The 15,712-nt window shown below is 33.8% G+C and overlaps 2 protein-coding genes across 2 annotated transcripts; one reads left to right on the top strand and one right to left on the bottom strand.

Annotated features, from left to right (window-relative positions):
• Positions 1 to 2,059: 2,059 nt before the first annotated feature.
• On the bottom strand, positions 2,060 to 6,322 carry LOC107707206 (uncharacterized). Its single transcript, XM_016511179.1, has 6 exons — positions 6,266 to 6,322; positions 5,766 to 6,092; positions 5,409 to 5,654; positions 3,310 to 3,400; positions 2,385 to 2,439; positions 2,060 to 2,297 (listed from the first exon to the last, which is right to left on the bottom strand). The coding sequence occupies exons 1-6, from the start codon at positions 6,312 to 6,314 to the stop codon at positions 2,082 to 2,084; spliced, it is 984 nt and encodes a 327-aa protein (XP_016366665.1). The 5' UTR covers positions 6,315 to 6,322; the 3' UTR covers positions 2,060 to 2,081.
• Positions 6,323 to 9,259: 2,937 nt separating this feature from the next.
• LOC107707039 (protein Shroom2-like) lies at positions 9,260 to 15,367 on the top strand. The gene is made up of 3 exons (XM_016510950.1): positions 9,260 to 9,469; positions 13,854 to 14,002; positions 15,286 to 15,367. The coding sequence occupies exons 1-3, from the start codon at positions 9,302 to 9,304 to the stop codon at positions 15,365 to 15,367; spliced, it is 399 nt and encodes a 132-aa protein (XP_016366436.1). The 5' UTR covers positions 9,260 to 9,301.
• Positions 15,368 to 15,712: the final 345 nt, after the last annotated feature.

The following is a 15,712-nucleotide window of genomic DNA, read 5'->3' as shown; positions in this document are numbered from 1 at the left end:
CTGTGAAACACGCAATAAAAAGCAGTCTTTGCATTTTGATAATCGCACTAAGCCATATCGTGACTTTGGTTTTATTTAGATTAATCGTGCAGCTGTAGTGCTATATACACTATTTTTGCACATGCAACCACAAACGTATTGCACCGATAGAAATGCATTACACAAAAACTGCACACATTATCATTATATTGTATATTTTGTTTAATTCACTAAACAAAAACTCAATTTCAAAATGTATGATAATGCACTACACATTCGGAAATGCTTAATACTTAATGGCATCAATGAAAGTGAGCAGTGGGTGTGGAATCGATGCAGTGAGTTGAAAGCGATCTGTTCTCTGTCAGAGATGGTATGGGGTCTTTCAGGGCTTTACCCTTCTTAAAAGGTTTCAGGATTTTGGCCAGATGGGGTCACAGCTGCGCTCATATTGTTATTATCAACATCTGTCATTTCTATAGGGAAATATGATTGTCAAATATTTTCTAACACTACATGCATTAGAAAAATCATGATGACTGTGAAGGACGAGCACCAGGTCACCAGAAACAGCAGAACATCAATAGCATGATCTAAAAAAAGATGCAGCAGCGGCTATAAATAGACGTGTTAATATGGAGACCATACCCTGCTTTTGTTGTCTCAAACACAGGCATATATCCAAATGTGCCTTCTAAAATAGTAATGTTAAAACAACCTGAAAAATGAATGCTAATACTTTATTTTCAGAGATGGTAGATGGTATAAAGGTACAAAAAATATTTTTGTCAAAAAGGCATTCAATACATTTTTCGCCAGCAATGCTGCAAAGATATTTACCATAGTAAGAGCCACAGGTGTACAGTACAGCAAATGCAAAAGGCAACATAAAGAACTGAATTCATCACTAGATATATCTCTAGGGGAGGCTAGTGGTTGCCGTGGTAACCGTCACAAATGGCGACTGACGTCAGGCAAGAAGGGAATCCAGAGAAATGCACATCATTCACACGAACTGATAGATTCAGCAGTTTGATAGAGAAACTATTGAACATAGAATAAATGAGCTTTACGTTCAACTTAATACATATATATGAGAACTGTATATGAGAGTGAAAAAGCAATGCATGACACCAGTGCTACATAAAACAAGATAAGCAGTACAATCAAACCAGTTAAACACTGACAATGGCCTCTAAGGTCTCTAAATAATCAACATGATCAACCTTTGCTGTTAAACCTGTCGCATACAATCTACTCCATGCCTTCTGTCATCTGATTGATAGTTTAGAGTTTGTTTTCTTTAAGCTCTTTTAGTTTAACTGCAGTAATATTTCCAGATGAACACTTACTGGACTGAAGCAGCTCAGCTTTACTTGATTCTCTATCAATCATGTTTTAGAGTCTCAAATCTGATCCTCAGGATCTTTTGAGGAGCGTTTGTTTCCAGAAGCTTTACTTTCACTGTTCCTCAGCGGAGGAATGATCTTCACAAGCCTCCAGAACATCTCACATCTTCTGAGGAGCCTTTATTTCTTCAGCTCTCAATCACTGCATTATATGTTTGGAGCATTTCAATCTCATCTTACTGAGACAGATTACTGGAGATATCGAGACGACTGATCTTTAGATCATTTTATGTCAGTATCTGCTCTTCTGTTAGAAAGATCTCATTGATTTACATCACAAGCAGCAGAATTTCATAACGTTTGTGCATATAAATATCATGCACCAAATTGAATATTTTTGCTCAGTTTGAGTCTCTTAATAAAACTGAGCTGTTGTTCCTCCATATTTGCACTACATACACTACGTGTACTGCGTTAAGCTAACAGAGACTTGTTATAGCATTTGCGTATCATTGCTGTTTTGTTGGTTTTGATTGCTTCTATTGTCCTCATTTATAAGTCGCTTTGGATAAAAGCATCTGCTAAATGACTAAATGTAAATGTAATGTAATAAATCCTGATGTATCAAATATGATGCTAAAAAAAAAAAAAATTTTGATTTTGACTAAATTCTGTTCAATTTAAAAAAAGATTTTTCTGACTATTACTTCAAATGTCAGGCTTTACAGGGTTTAAATGCTAATATTACTCATATCAGTATTTACTGCTGTTGTTCTGATGTTGCACTGCGATCTGAGCGTACTGGACATCAGCTTCCTTTTCACAAGTTGCAGAACATTGGGCGTTTGTAAATTTGCTGAAATGAACACAAGAGTACTGAACTTCCTCCTCCTGATGAACTGACTTTACTTTCTCCTCCAGGTCAAAGGTCACAGGCGGTGTTGATTCATTTTCGTACACATTTTCGTTCTGAAGAAAAGACAAGTCAAAAGTTAATAAGTTAAGAAACTGGTTTTACACGTCAGTCTATTAAAAACCCGGTCAGTTTAGGTTTACCTGTTTGCTTTGCTCTTTTACTTCAGGTCTTTTGAGGTTTTGTTGTTTTGTCCTTCTGTTAAGAAGAAAACATAAACATGACATCTGTGCAGTTATGAAGGTATGGTCACGTTCCCTTTCAAGGGAACTTCGAACTGCGTCCTCTAGGGGTCGCTATGGGGAACGCCTCGTCGTGACCCGTGTCTGAAGCATACATTGAAAAAACGATGTGATCCAGAGGCAGACAAAGCGCTTTCATCCGGATCAGAGTGATACTTGAGTATCTACTCGTTTCCTTCGGGGGTCTTACATCTGCCCTTAGCTCCTAATTCCCCTATAACCACCAGCTCTCCACCTGACCGAGGTTAGGTAGGAATTGTTGGTCTATGCTGGACCTATATGTTTGGTTGGTTCTATTGCTTCATAGTGACCACCTTGCTGATGGTCTGGACTAGAGGCTTCTTTGAGTCGCCTCTTGAACGGGGCTCCAGCGCGGGAACCATGGTGGGTGAGTATGATCCATTCTATATATATATATATATATATGTATATATATGTTTTTAATGTGCCTGTCGCCGGCCAACGTGTTGTTGGTGTTTTTTCAATGTATGCTTCAGACACGGGTCACGATGAGGCGTTCCCCATAGCGACCCCTAGAGGACGCAGTGTCTCGTTCCCTACTCAGGGAACCATGGTTACATAAGTAACCTGAGACGTTAGCGATATTTCACGGGCAAAAAGACCATATGGCCTATATCAATAGTGCAGGGATGCATGAAGCACAGCTCACACAGAAGTCAAACATTTTTCTGTTGGTCAACGTTGGTAATTTTTTGTGACAAACTGAACCCAATACGAAAAATTGGCAATCGCAAACAGCGGTAAACGTGACTGCAGTTGATATGAACATGAAGAGATGTAAAGAAGAACCAGATCACAAACTCACATCATCCACAGAGCAGCACAAACCAGCAGCAGAACGACAGGAATCAGGAGCAACGACAGCGTTATGATTCCAGCGCTCTCATACGCCACATCTGGAGACATAAAAAATATTAATATTAATATAAATTCGCAATTGTGAATTATAAAATCAGAATTGCGTGATATAAATTAGCAATTGTAAGAAAATAGTCTTTTTCCCCCTCGGAATTGGACTTTATAAAGAAAAAAAAAATTCTTTATGAGAAAAGAAAGTCAGAATTGTGGGATAAAAAAAAAATCGCAATTCTAAGAAATAAACTCAAACTCGCAATTTTGTGTTAAAACAGAATTGCGTGATACAAATTTACAATTGTAAGAAAATATAATTTTTCCCCTCAGAATTAGACTTTATAACTTACAATTGCGAGTTTATCTCATAATTCTGAGGAAGAAAAAAGTCTCAATTGCGAGATATGAACACAATTCTAAGAAATAAACTCGCAATTTTTAGTTAAATCAGAATTGCGTGATACAAATTAGCAATTGTAAGAAAATAGTCTTTTCCCCCTCAGAATTAGACTTTATAACTGTCACAGCGCGGTAAAGGAACACACCGTGTAAACAGGGGTCTGGGTCCAAATGCAGGTTTATTTGACTGCAGGGGAAAACAAAGTAAACACCACAACAGAAAACAAACAGAGCTAAGACTCTGACACACAGGCTCGAAACAGAAAATGGACTCTGACACAATACGGCCACGTAGAGCTTGCATCAGTCCCGTAACAACACTTAATAATCCGCCCAGAGAGGCGTGGGGAAGGCGTATAAATAGCCCTCAGGATGGGCAACAGCTGTGTGTGTGTGTGTGTGTGTGCACAGGTGTGTGGAGTCAAGGTAACGGAGTCCGGGAGGATGGGAAGTGGCGACCTCTGGTGGTGAGAGGGAGAACACCAGACCCAGACCCCTGACAATAATTTACAATTGCGAGTTTATCTCATAATTCTGAGGAAGAAAAAAGTCAGAATTGCAAGATTATAAACTCACAATTCTAAGAAATAAACTCGCAATTGTGAGTTATAAAATCAGAATTGCGTGATATAAATTAGCAATTGTAAGAAAATAATATTTTTTCACCCTCGGAATTGGACTTTATAAAGAAAAAAAAAATTCTTTATGAGAAAAAAAAGTCAGAATTGTGTGATATAAAATCGCAATTCTAAGAAATAAACTCAAACTCGCAATTTTGTGTTTTTTATCTCACAATTCGTGGGGGGGTGTCAGAATTGTGTGATTTAAACTTGCAATTGTGAGAAATAAAGTCTTAATTACCATTTTTTATTTTTTATTCAGTTTCGGAAACAGATAGCACACATACGTCTGCAATATGTCTGTTAAATATCGCTTGATCTGAAGAATTATGAATTAATAAATGCTTGCTTTAAATACAATCTCCTTACGAAGACTGAAGATTCAATACAAAAACGACTAAAAGCAGAACGATTATACACAATGCAGGAAGACACCCAAAATGAGGAACAACCTGTGACGTATTTCTCTATTCTACAAATTAAAGCAATTCTAATAAAAATGCTCATGCACATAAACATTTAATGACAAACGCTACACACAAGATAAATGTTACATTAAGCACTCATGATTTAAAATGTGTGACACCAGAAAAGATGCAGTTTGATTCAATTCTTTTAAACCGTTTTATGAAATAATTTCCTCATTCTTAGGTTTTAAATTTTTTAAATTAAATTCTGTTCAACTATTCCTTCAAATGTCAGGCTTTACAGGGTTTAAATGCTATAATATTACTCATCATATCAGATCTGTTAAAGATCACTTGATCTGGAAAGCATCTGCTGTGTACAAACATCTGACAGACGTCTTTAAGATGTTAGTTTTACATGCATTCTAAATCACAAACATCTTAAAGACATCTAATAAACGTCTATTTGACATCTGACAGATGTATTGCAGATGAGTAAACACTAAAAAAATACATATTGCAGATTTAAATGCAGATGTTGAATAGACATCTCCGTGATGTACGTGTGCTATCGGTAGGATTCACAATGACACATAGATCAAGCGTTTTTCTCATGTTTTACTCACAGGTGACATTGAGGAGCGTCTCGGCCGACGGGAACGTTTCAAAGTGTTCCAGTGCACACGAGTATCGGCCTGAATCCTCACGGATCACCGCAGAAACATGCAGCTGATCACTGGAATTATAGAGACCCAAACGAAGCCCGTTCTTGAACCAGATAAAGGTTTGTTTTGGAGGACAGCTGGTCTTACAGGTCAGTGTGACGTTCTGACCTTCAGTCACACGATCAGAGTCCACAGACACCTGAAGATCTAATCAAACACACACATCTGTCTCTATATATCAGATTTATTCTCTCTCTAGAATGGAAATGGAAGATTCATACCAAGTGAAAATGAATCAAGGGGTAGAGTAATATTTACCCGTGACATGTACAGTGAATTCTGATCGACTATTTGAGGTAAAGATGATGTCTCCTTTTCTGTAACTGAAGCTCATGTAATATGTGCCAGCGTCTGTCTCTTTTAGACCACGAATTAGTAGGTAACACCTGTGAAGCTCTTTTATATATCTGTACCGGGAGTCCTTTTGGGGATCTGCTAGAGTTTCAGTATTATTTATTCTGAGTTTCCATGACTGAAATATCCCTCCAGGATCTAAACATTTGGACCCCAGAGCCACAGTTGATCCTGCAGGAGCACAAACTGATCCAGAGCGAAAAATCACAATATCGGTCTGACCTAATAAACCTGAAACACAAATCAGAAAATGTGTCAAAAAAGGGGAACATTCACAATTTACCTAAAGAAAATGAATTGAAATGAAATTACATTTAGTGCTTAGTCAAAGTAGTTTTGTAGCACTGGAGGTGTTACAAAGAACACAATAAAGACTAACAAATGATTGACTGAATGAGTCCTACCTTTCAGATACAGCAGAAATAACACCGTGAGTGAAAATGTGAGATTCATGGCAGAGTTATGAATTAATAAATGTTCGATTTGAATAAAGTCTCCTTACGAAGACTGAAGATTCAATACAAAAACGACTAAAAGCAGAACGATTATACACAATGCAGGAAAACACCCCAAAATGAGGAACAAGCTGTGACGTATTTCTCTATTCTACAAATGAAAGCAATTCTAATAAAAATGCACATGCACATAAACATTTAATGACAAACGCTACACAAAAGATAAATGTTACATTATCCACTCATAGGCTAATTTAAAATGTGTGACACCAGAAAATATGCAGTTTGATTCAATTCTTTTAAACCGTTTTATGAAATAATTTCCTCATTCTTAGGAACTTAAATGAGTTCCTAAGAATGACTTTATTTATTGCACGCTCGATCTGTCGCAATCTCCTGTTCCGTCTCGATTTGTGCGCTATGTGTTATGTTCTGTAAGTCGTGTGTTTACTGTACTTTTATGTCAGTATAGGTAAATTCTGATTATACATTTTATAATGTAATAGTGTAACATTGCTATTAAATTACATTAGAACATCAATTTCAATACATTTCATCAATAAAACAAATTTCATTAAAAAAATGTAACAATAACAATAACAAGTAGTGTTATGGCAACAGTTTAAAATTAACAGCCAATGACTGTAAAGAATTTCGAAGAGAAGAGTTAAGACACTCAAACCTTTCAATAAGCCGTCATCATCAAAAATGCCATTCTCTTCACCACATACTCTTCAACACACATACACATGCCTCACTAACATGCACACACAAACATAGTCCAGCACACATAAACACACATCACATACAAACACATTTAGAAGGTAACGTGAAAAAGGTATGTCAGAAATTCAATAATACAATATATTAATAATATAAATAATTTTTAATAAGAGAAACCACCAAAATTTCTGCTTGAACTCAATTCAGAAGGTGGCTCATTTTAACTGAAATTAATGGCTCATTTTACCTGAACACATTCAGGTAAATTGGACCAGTGACTAAAAATGCTTTTTTTTATATAAAAATCTGGATTATTTAGCAAAACCAGCATTTTATCTCACAGAGGCCATCAAGACATAGGTTATGAATCATTATTTCTAAATGTGCATTTGTTTTTTATTGATTTATCAACCTTATTATTAAGTACGATTGGATATGTCAGGCCACTCGTCTTGCTTTTTTCTGGCCTGGTCTCAAAATGAGGCATTGCCCCTCCCCCCTTAGCAACCTCAGACCAATAAAATCATTTGCTAAATATCAAGCACTGTTATGGCAACAGTTTGAAATTCTTTGCAGTCATTGGCTGTTAACTTTTAAAGAGATAAGACACTCAAACCTTAAATGGCCCATTTTACCTGATGGCCCAATTTGCCTGATATCACCCTATAAAACAGCCCAGAATCCCTGAACACAAAGCGGATCTCACAGTGTTAGCCTCACACTTATTATGCAGACTTCAAGTCACAGAAAGATGAAAAATCACAGCAAAAAACCTAAACAAACAAAAAAATAATTTCACGGAGAACATTTTAATCTCACACTGACCTCTGCTGGACAAGAAGAGAATTGTCTCGCAAAAGTTCACATTAGAGACAAAAATATATTATTTATTTATTGCTTGTTTGTTTTTTTGTTAAATTTGTTATCCGCTAGAACGAAACAGATTTATAGAACAAGATACTGATTTTTTTTAATTACAAGAAAAGTCACTTCACTTGCATTTTAGTTGAAAATGAAGCGTCAACACCATTTAATTGTTTTTATGTCTCCTCCAACATGCAATATTGTTTTTATTTTTCATATTTCATGTAAATAAATAAATTAAATATATTCGATAAATTATAAATGTTTTATATGAATTTGCAACCTTATGTGTTTTTATTCTGACATTATTTCCTGAATTTCTAACATAATTTAATTATTTCTTTAATTATGTAATAATTATTTATAATATAGATTTAAAATTATGAATTAATTTATTCGTTCATTTGTTTGTCAAATAAATTAATAAATAAAACATATTCAATAAATTAAAAATTATTTATATGAATTTCCAACTTTATGTGTGTATTTATTCTGATATTATTTCCTGAATTTATTTATTCATTAATTAATTCATTTATTCATTTACTTACTTATTGTTGCATGTTTGGTCAAATTAACTAAATATATACAATAATTTTTAAATCTTTTATATGAATTTGCAACTTTGTGTGTGTTTTTTCTGACATTATTTCCTGAATTTATTGATTGATTAATTCATTCGTTCATTTGTTTGTTTGGTCAGTATTCAATAAATGTAAAATATTTTATATAAATTTTCAACTTTATATATGTATATGTGTATTTATTCTGATATTATTTCCTTAATTGATTGATTGATTGATTGATTGATTGATTGATTGATTGATTGATTGATTGATTGATTGATTGATTGATTGATTGATTGATTGATTGATTGATTGATTGATTGATTGATTGATTGATTGATTGATTGATTGATTGATTGATTCGTTCGTTCGTTCATTTACTTACTTATTGTTGCATGTTTGGTCAAATAAACTAAATACATACAATCATTTTTAAATCTTTTATATGATTTTGCAACTTTGTGTGTTTTTATTCTGACATTATTTACTGAATTGATCGATCGATTCATTCGTTTGTTTGTTTGATCAATACTCAATAAATGTAAAATATTTTATATAAATGTTCAGCTCTATATGTGTACTTATTCTGATATCATTCCCTGAATTTATTTCCTACATCTATTTCAATAATTAAACGACACAATAAGGAACGTTATAATGAAGCGGCCAGCAGGTGGCGCTGCGCTTCTGATCCCAATGGAGTTTGCTGAAGCTCAGAAAGACTGAAACACGCCGGTGGAGTCACATAGTTCTCTCCATTTCTGTCGTTTCTGTTCTCGCTGGAAACGTGTTTGAAGACCGAGATGACACAGAATGAGAGAGAGTGTGTGTGATGGAGACTGTGAGCAGAGTGGATGGTGCAGTAGTGTCAGGAGAGCTTGTAGGTGATGGAGGTGATGGAGGTGTGGGGTCTGTGGAGCTGTGTCTGACCGGAGGCTCTCCGTGGGGCTTCACTCTCAGAGGAGGACTGGAGCATCACGAGCCGCTGCTCATCACCAAGGTATTCATTCATTCATCACACAAACACTGATCATATTCCTTCCTTGTTTTATGTTTCAAGATTTTAGACGTCAAAGGTCCCTAAATATGATCAGACCCCCATCCTGACATTTAAAAGGCAGCTGTATATTTCCATGTATAAAAACCCAGTTAACACTGTGAAAAATTAACACTGTGTAAGTGTAAAATATTATTTGGAAAATATTTAGATCTTATATATAAATATGTAGTAGTTACATTATTTTTTTCCCTACTCAGTATAGTACTGTACTCTTTTAATTAATTAAAAATAATTAAATTTATTTATATATATTTATGTTAATTTATTTTATTGTTTAAATTTATTTGATAGTTTTTGTTATGTAAAAATTATTAATTAATTAATTAATCTATTTATTTAATATATTTTTATGATTTATTTGAGGCAATCTGTTTATTTATTTATTTATTTATTGTAAAATAATTTAAATATAATTCTAAAAAATAATTGTAAATACATTAATAATTATTATTATTATTATTTTAGATATATTAATTATAATTTTTAAGCATAAAAAATGAATATAATGATATTATTTAATAAATGATAGTACAAATAGTATAAAATGTAAGTGTTAATTCTTATTAATAATGTATTATTTGTTTTGCTCATTTTTATTTAATAATAACAATAATTATATTAATTGTAATTAATAAAATTATTATTATTTAATAAGCAAAAATATACAAATAACAACAATGATAATAATAATAATAATTTTTATTATGTAATAAAAATGTACACAAATAGCACAACAACAATAATAATAATTATTATTATTATCAATAATATTTATGGTCATATTGACATATATAATTACTTTGAATTGTTTTGCCAAATTGAGTGGTCCTCCAAATAAGTACAGTAAACCGAGAGCTCTTTAAACATGCATTTTAAATTAAAATTGCAATTGAGATCAGAAAAATCGCTATTGAGTTTTTCCTCCAAATCGTTCAGCCCTTGTTTTTCTGTAGCATTTGAGCGCAAATACAGACACTTGATCAAATGAAGGATATTCATAAGTGCACAAATACTGTTTAAAACGGTTTTAACATCATTACAGTATTTATTTTCATGTGTTTATTGTTGGTGTCTCTGTGGATTAAGCTGCATGAAAATAAACAAACTGGATCTAATTAAAATTCCCAGCATTTTTTTCCTGTAATTTCCTGTAGCCTTATTCTGTGTAATTCTCCAGTTTCTTTAATGTGAAATATAACAGCGCTGCTGCACAATAAAACATCCAAATCCACTAAGTTTCACACGAGCAACTAAAACAAGCGTTCGCCGTGTTTCTGAATCCAGTCTATAGTGCATTGTATTACTGCACTTCATCCAAACCACATTTCTGTGCACTACTGAGTGTGCACTACTGAGAGTGCACTACTGAGTGTGCACTACTGAGAGTGCACTACTGAGTGTGCACTACTGCGTACAGCGCAGAGGAAATGATGTGGATTTCTGGGATGTGAATCTAACGTTTCAAGCTGCTGAATATTTAAAGCTGTGCTCGGGTTTCAGTGAAGGAAACACAGCTGATGGCATCTGATAGCAGCTCATACGGTTTCCTCTGCTGCTTTCAGACTTGTTTTACCACAGCGCTCATGATGAGGTCTTTAGTCTCTGCTGCTGTTCTCATCAGGGTCCTGTAGGATCGATGTTGGACTGTCCTCGTCCCATGTGTGACACAAAACCAGTCATAAGGGTCAATTTTGTGAAATTGAGATTTATACATCAGCTGAAAGCTGAATAAATAATCTTTCCATTGATGTATGGTTTGTTAGGATAGGACAATATTTGGCCGAGATACAACTATTTGAAAATCTGGAATCTGAGGGTGCAAAAAAATCTAAATATTGAGAAAATCATCTTTAAAGTTGTCCAAATGAAGTTCTTAGCAATGCATATTACTAATCAAACATTAAGTTTTGATATATTTACGGTAGGAAAATTTACTAAATATCTTCATGGAACATGATCTTTACTTGATATACTAATGATTTTTGGCATTAAAGAAAAATGGATAATTTTGACCCATATTTATTGTTGGTTATTGCTACAAATATGACTGGTTTTGTGCTCCAGGCTCACATATATGTTCATCTTAAATCGGTCTTTGCGCAGTGATGTTTGTCTAAACATGACTAAAATAGAACTCTACGAAAACCGTTAATTTTTTTTTCTTAAGTTCTATTTGAATATTTTTGGATTAGGTTAAAATGGTGTAATTAAATGTAATAAAAATAGTAAATAATAATAATATAAAAATAAAATAAAATAATAATTACCAAAAAAAAGCATTGCTAATAAATTTAACTCTTAAATCATATTTACAATTTAATAATAAAAATTTTTTTTATGAACGAACGAATGAATGAAATTAATATTTTTCGATTAGGTAAAAATAAAATGTAATACAAATAGTAAGTAATAATAATTTGAGATTGAGAATAATGAAAGTCACACTGAATGTCTGAACATCATTAGAAATCAAAATATCAAATCAAGTGTCATTTATTGCTCGACGTTTAACACGGACACATATGTTTTCTTTAAGGGCTTTTACTAAAACGGCTGGTTGATGGTTTATTGTTTGAAAATGAAGAAATTAAGTCATATTAGTATTGTAATTTTATAGTTGAACTTTAAATAAAATTATTATTATTATTATTATTATTAATTGTATTAAATATTAGATTATTATAGTATTAGTAGACTAGTAATATTTATTATTTTAATTAAACATTTTTTTTTTATTAATTATTATTATACTGAGCAATAGTTATAACAAGTAAAATGATCGTGACTTGAGTTTATCATGTGGTTTAGGTTGTTTTTAAGAAATAAATGACGTTGACTGTGTTTTTTTGTGCCGCCGGTGCTGGGTAGTGACGAATTACATGTATGTAATATTACATAATGAGATTGTGTACTTGTAATTGGATTATATTACATGTTAAAATACTTGTAATCAGACTACAGTTACTTTTTTGATTACATGTTATTCACACAATTCATAATTTATGGATTCTCCCTAATTCTTCCCTAAATCTTTTACATTTTCCTTTCTAAGATAACCTACTATACATTATACATTCAGAAAGTCTTCTAGTTTTGTGGAGATTCACACAAAGACCAGTCAACTACTGACTACTATGTTCACATCACATGCAAAGTGCTTTATTTTGATTGTTGTTATTTTAAAATTATTTATTTTAATTTTACATTTATTTTGCATGATTTAACTAATTATTAGCTTATATTCATTAAACTCACAAACCCCCTGCAGTTCCTTCACGAACCCCAGTTTGGGAAACCTTGACGTAATGTAATGTTGTTATTAATAACAACAAACCGAATATATTTTCTTTCTCTTTGTATTTTTATATCAATATGTACACGATTATCCTATTTGAATCAATGTGGTAAATGAGGTAGGTCAAAAGTAATCCAAAAGTAGTCTGATTATATTTCCTAAAATGTGTAAAGTAATGGATTACGTTACTAACGAAATTTTTTGTCACGTAATTTGGAATCAGTAACGGATTACACTTTGTCTGCCAGTGTTGGGAAGTAACTAGTTACATGTAACTAAATTACCTAATTTAATTACAAAATAAATGTACAGTAATTGTAATTCAGATTACAAGGGGGGTTACATCTGAATATTTTCACACATATACAGATTTGATTGATTTCTTTCATAAATTGCACTGATTGCGCTAAAATATGAGACACCAATGTTTCAGGAGTTTAGGACACATGCTTATTCCATAACTGTTTTATTTCCTATATTTGGGTTTATGTGCATGCTTTATTTTTGTAAGATTAACAGTTTTTTCCAAAGCATTGTTAGATGCCAGTGTTTCCTGTCATAGTTATGCAAAGATTTGATTTCAAAAACAGTATCATTGCTATTAAACTATATCTTGTTATGGTTGTAAATCTGTATTTAACCACAGAACGATCTCAAAGTAAGTCTGATTTTGTGGTGGCTGTGCTTTAAAATTAATTTATCATAATCTTAATTCAAGTGAAGGATTCTGAAAGTCTGATAGTAATCAGTGTTGAGTTCTACTGTAATGTTAACCCTGTCTGCTTTACATGTTTGGAAATGATTAGAAATTTAGAGAAGTAATGAAAAAGTAATCAAATGTAATCAGATACATTACTTTAATAAAGTCATTAAAATAGTTACACTACTTATTACAGTAACTTGTAATCTGTAACCTATTACATTTCCAAAGTAACCTTCCCAACACTGCTGTCTGCAGTAAAGCAGATGTTGATGTTCTTGTACTGGCAGACAGTGCTGATGTTTGTTTGTGTTTGTTTGTTTGTTTAGGTGGAGGACGGGAGTCGAGCGGCGCTGGGTCGACTCCAGATCGGTGACGAGATAGTCAGTGTGAACTCGGTTCTTCTCAGCGGTTACAGACTGGAGGCCATTTGTCTGGTGAAAAGCTCACATAAGAAGCTCTCTCTGGGAATAAAACGGTAGGATTCAGTATTGACGTCCACGTAAAATCAAAACTGACCCAATTTGTTGGTTTGCTTGCTATTTAGTTGATGTCCCTTCAAACCTCCTGTCTTACAGAGACACTGGCAGAATTCAGAATCGCATACTAGAACCAGACTATTTCTGTCCCATAAATGTACGGCAGAAATAGTATAAATAATATGCAATTTTGAATTCTGAAAACACCTGAAGTTTTCCTCATGAGTATCCTATTTTTACATTTACATTTAGTCATTTAGCAGATGCTTTTATCCAAAGCGACTTACAAATGAGGACAATAGAAGCAATCAAAACCAACAAAAGAGCAATGATATGTAAGTGCTGTGACAAGTCTCGGTTAGTCTAACGCAGTACACGTTAGCAGTGTTAGAGGCCTTTTTTTATAAAGAAAACAAGCAGTTAGAAAATGAATAGAGAGTGCTAGAGTTAGAGGGTCAAATAAAGATGGAAGAGATGTGTTTTTAGCCATTTCTTGAAGATGGCTAAGGACCCAGCTGCTCAAATTGAGTTGGGCAGGTCATTCCACCAGGAGATTTTTATCTGGAAATGTGTCACATTACACAAGTAAATGGGTTAGGATGCATAGCAACACCCTGGCAACCACCCAGAGCATCCATAGCAACACCCTGGCAACCAAGCAGTGAATCCTAACAACTGCATAGCAACACCCTGGCAACCACCCAAAGCATCCTAGCAAATGCATCACAACATCCTGGCAACCACCCAGAGCATCCATAGCAACACCCTGGCAACCAACCAGCCCATCCTAGCAAATGCATAACAACACCCAATCAACCACCCATAGCAACACCCTAGCAACCACAGAGCATCCTAGCAAATGCATAGCAACACCCTGGCAACCAACCAGCACGCGCATTTGTATTACTGATAGATGCCTTTTAATTGTTGGCACTTTATTTTTTCACGTTGGGATTTTTAAAAATATTTAAAGTAAGTATTTTATGAGAAAATGTTTAAATTAAACATTTAAAGATTAATGGCAGAAGTTATGGTTATTTTCTTGGATAGTTAACTAAGGTTATTGATAAGGATTTACTGACTAATCAGAAAAAAAATAAAAATAGATTCAATGTAAAAAAAAATTAAATAATCTATTAAAATAATGATTTGTTACAGCCCTAGTCAGAATCATTCTGGATCTGAACTCAAGCATTCCAGTTTTCCTCTGAGATTTTGTCGTTATGCTGACGGGTTCATTGTTGATACTGTTGCCAGACCATAATATGTGCTCTGTGTTCAGATGGAGCCACAATGATGGGCTGGGTCACGCGGTGTCGAGTTTCTCCTCAGCGTCTGACGGAAGGTGTAGCTTCACTCTATAACTGTCTGGAAATGACACTCACACTGTGAATATTACACAACCGCACAGAGATTTTGCTAGGTGCTTATATTTGATTTGAGTGCTTGAGTCAGCAAGGGGTCTGATTAATATGGTAGTTACATTTTTATTCTCTTCCAGGACAAAATTTTAGCCTGATTTTACTACTTAACCTGGTGTAAACAAGTTTCAAACATGATTTCAGCCTGTTTATGACATTATTAATAATATTCTTTTGCCAGTTTAGACCAGAATATCACAGAAACTTGAGGATGGGCTTTCTGCACCTCAGACAGGATAAAAAACACCCGAGAGACTGCATATAAACACCCTGGTAACCACTGAGAAC

This window comes from Sinocyclocheilus rhinocerous, unplaced genomic scaffold (assembly GCF_001515625.1).
Source record: "Sinocyclocheilus rhinocerous isolate Xijiao unplaced genomic scaffold, SAMN03320098_v1.1 scaffold4629, whole genome shotgun sequence".
In the NCBI taxonomy this organism is placed as follows: domain Eukaryota; kingdom Metazoa; phylum Chordata; class Actinopteri; order Cypriniformes; family Cyprinidae; genus Sinocyclocheilus; species Sinocyclocheilus rhinocerous.
This window is presented reverse-complemented; position numbering and strand designations above follow the sequence as displayed.

Coding starts and splice junctions, on each gene's coding strand:
- LOC107707039 (XM_016510950.1), top strand. CDS start 9,302: ATGGAGACTGTGAGCAGAGTGGATGGTGCAGTAGTGTCAGGAGAGCTT. Junction 9,470..13,853: donor AGCCGCTGCTCATCACCAAG/GTATTCATTCAT, acceptor TTGTTTGTTTAG/GTGGAGGACGGGAGTCGAGC. Junction 14,003..15,285: donor CTCTCTCTGGGAATAAAACG/GTAGGATTCAGT, acceptor CTCTGTGTTCAG/ATGGAGCCACAATGATGGGC.
- LOC107707206 (XM_016511179.1), bottom strand. CDS start 6,314: ATGAATCTCACATTTTCACTCACGGTGTTATTTCTGCTGTATCTGAAA. Junction 2,440..3,309: donor TGTGCTGCTCTGTGGATGAT/GTGAGTTTGTGA, acceptor TCTTCTTAACAG/AAGGACAAAACAACAAAACC. Junction 2,298..2,384: donor TAAAAGAGCAAAGCAAACAG/GTAAACCTAAAC, acceptor TCTTTTCTTCAG/AACGAAAATGTGTACGAAAA.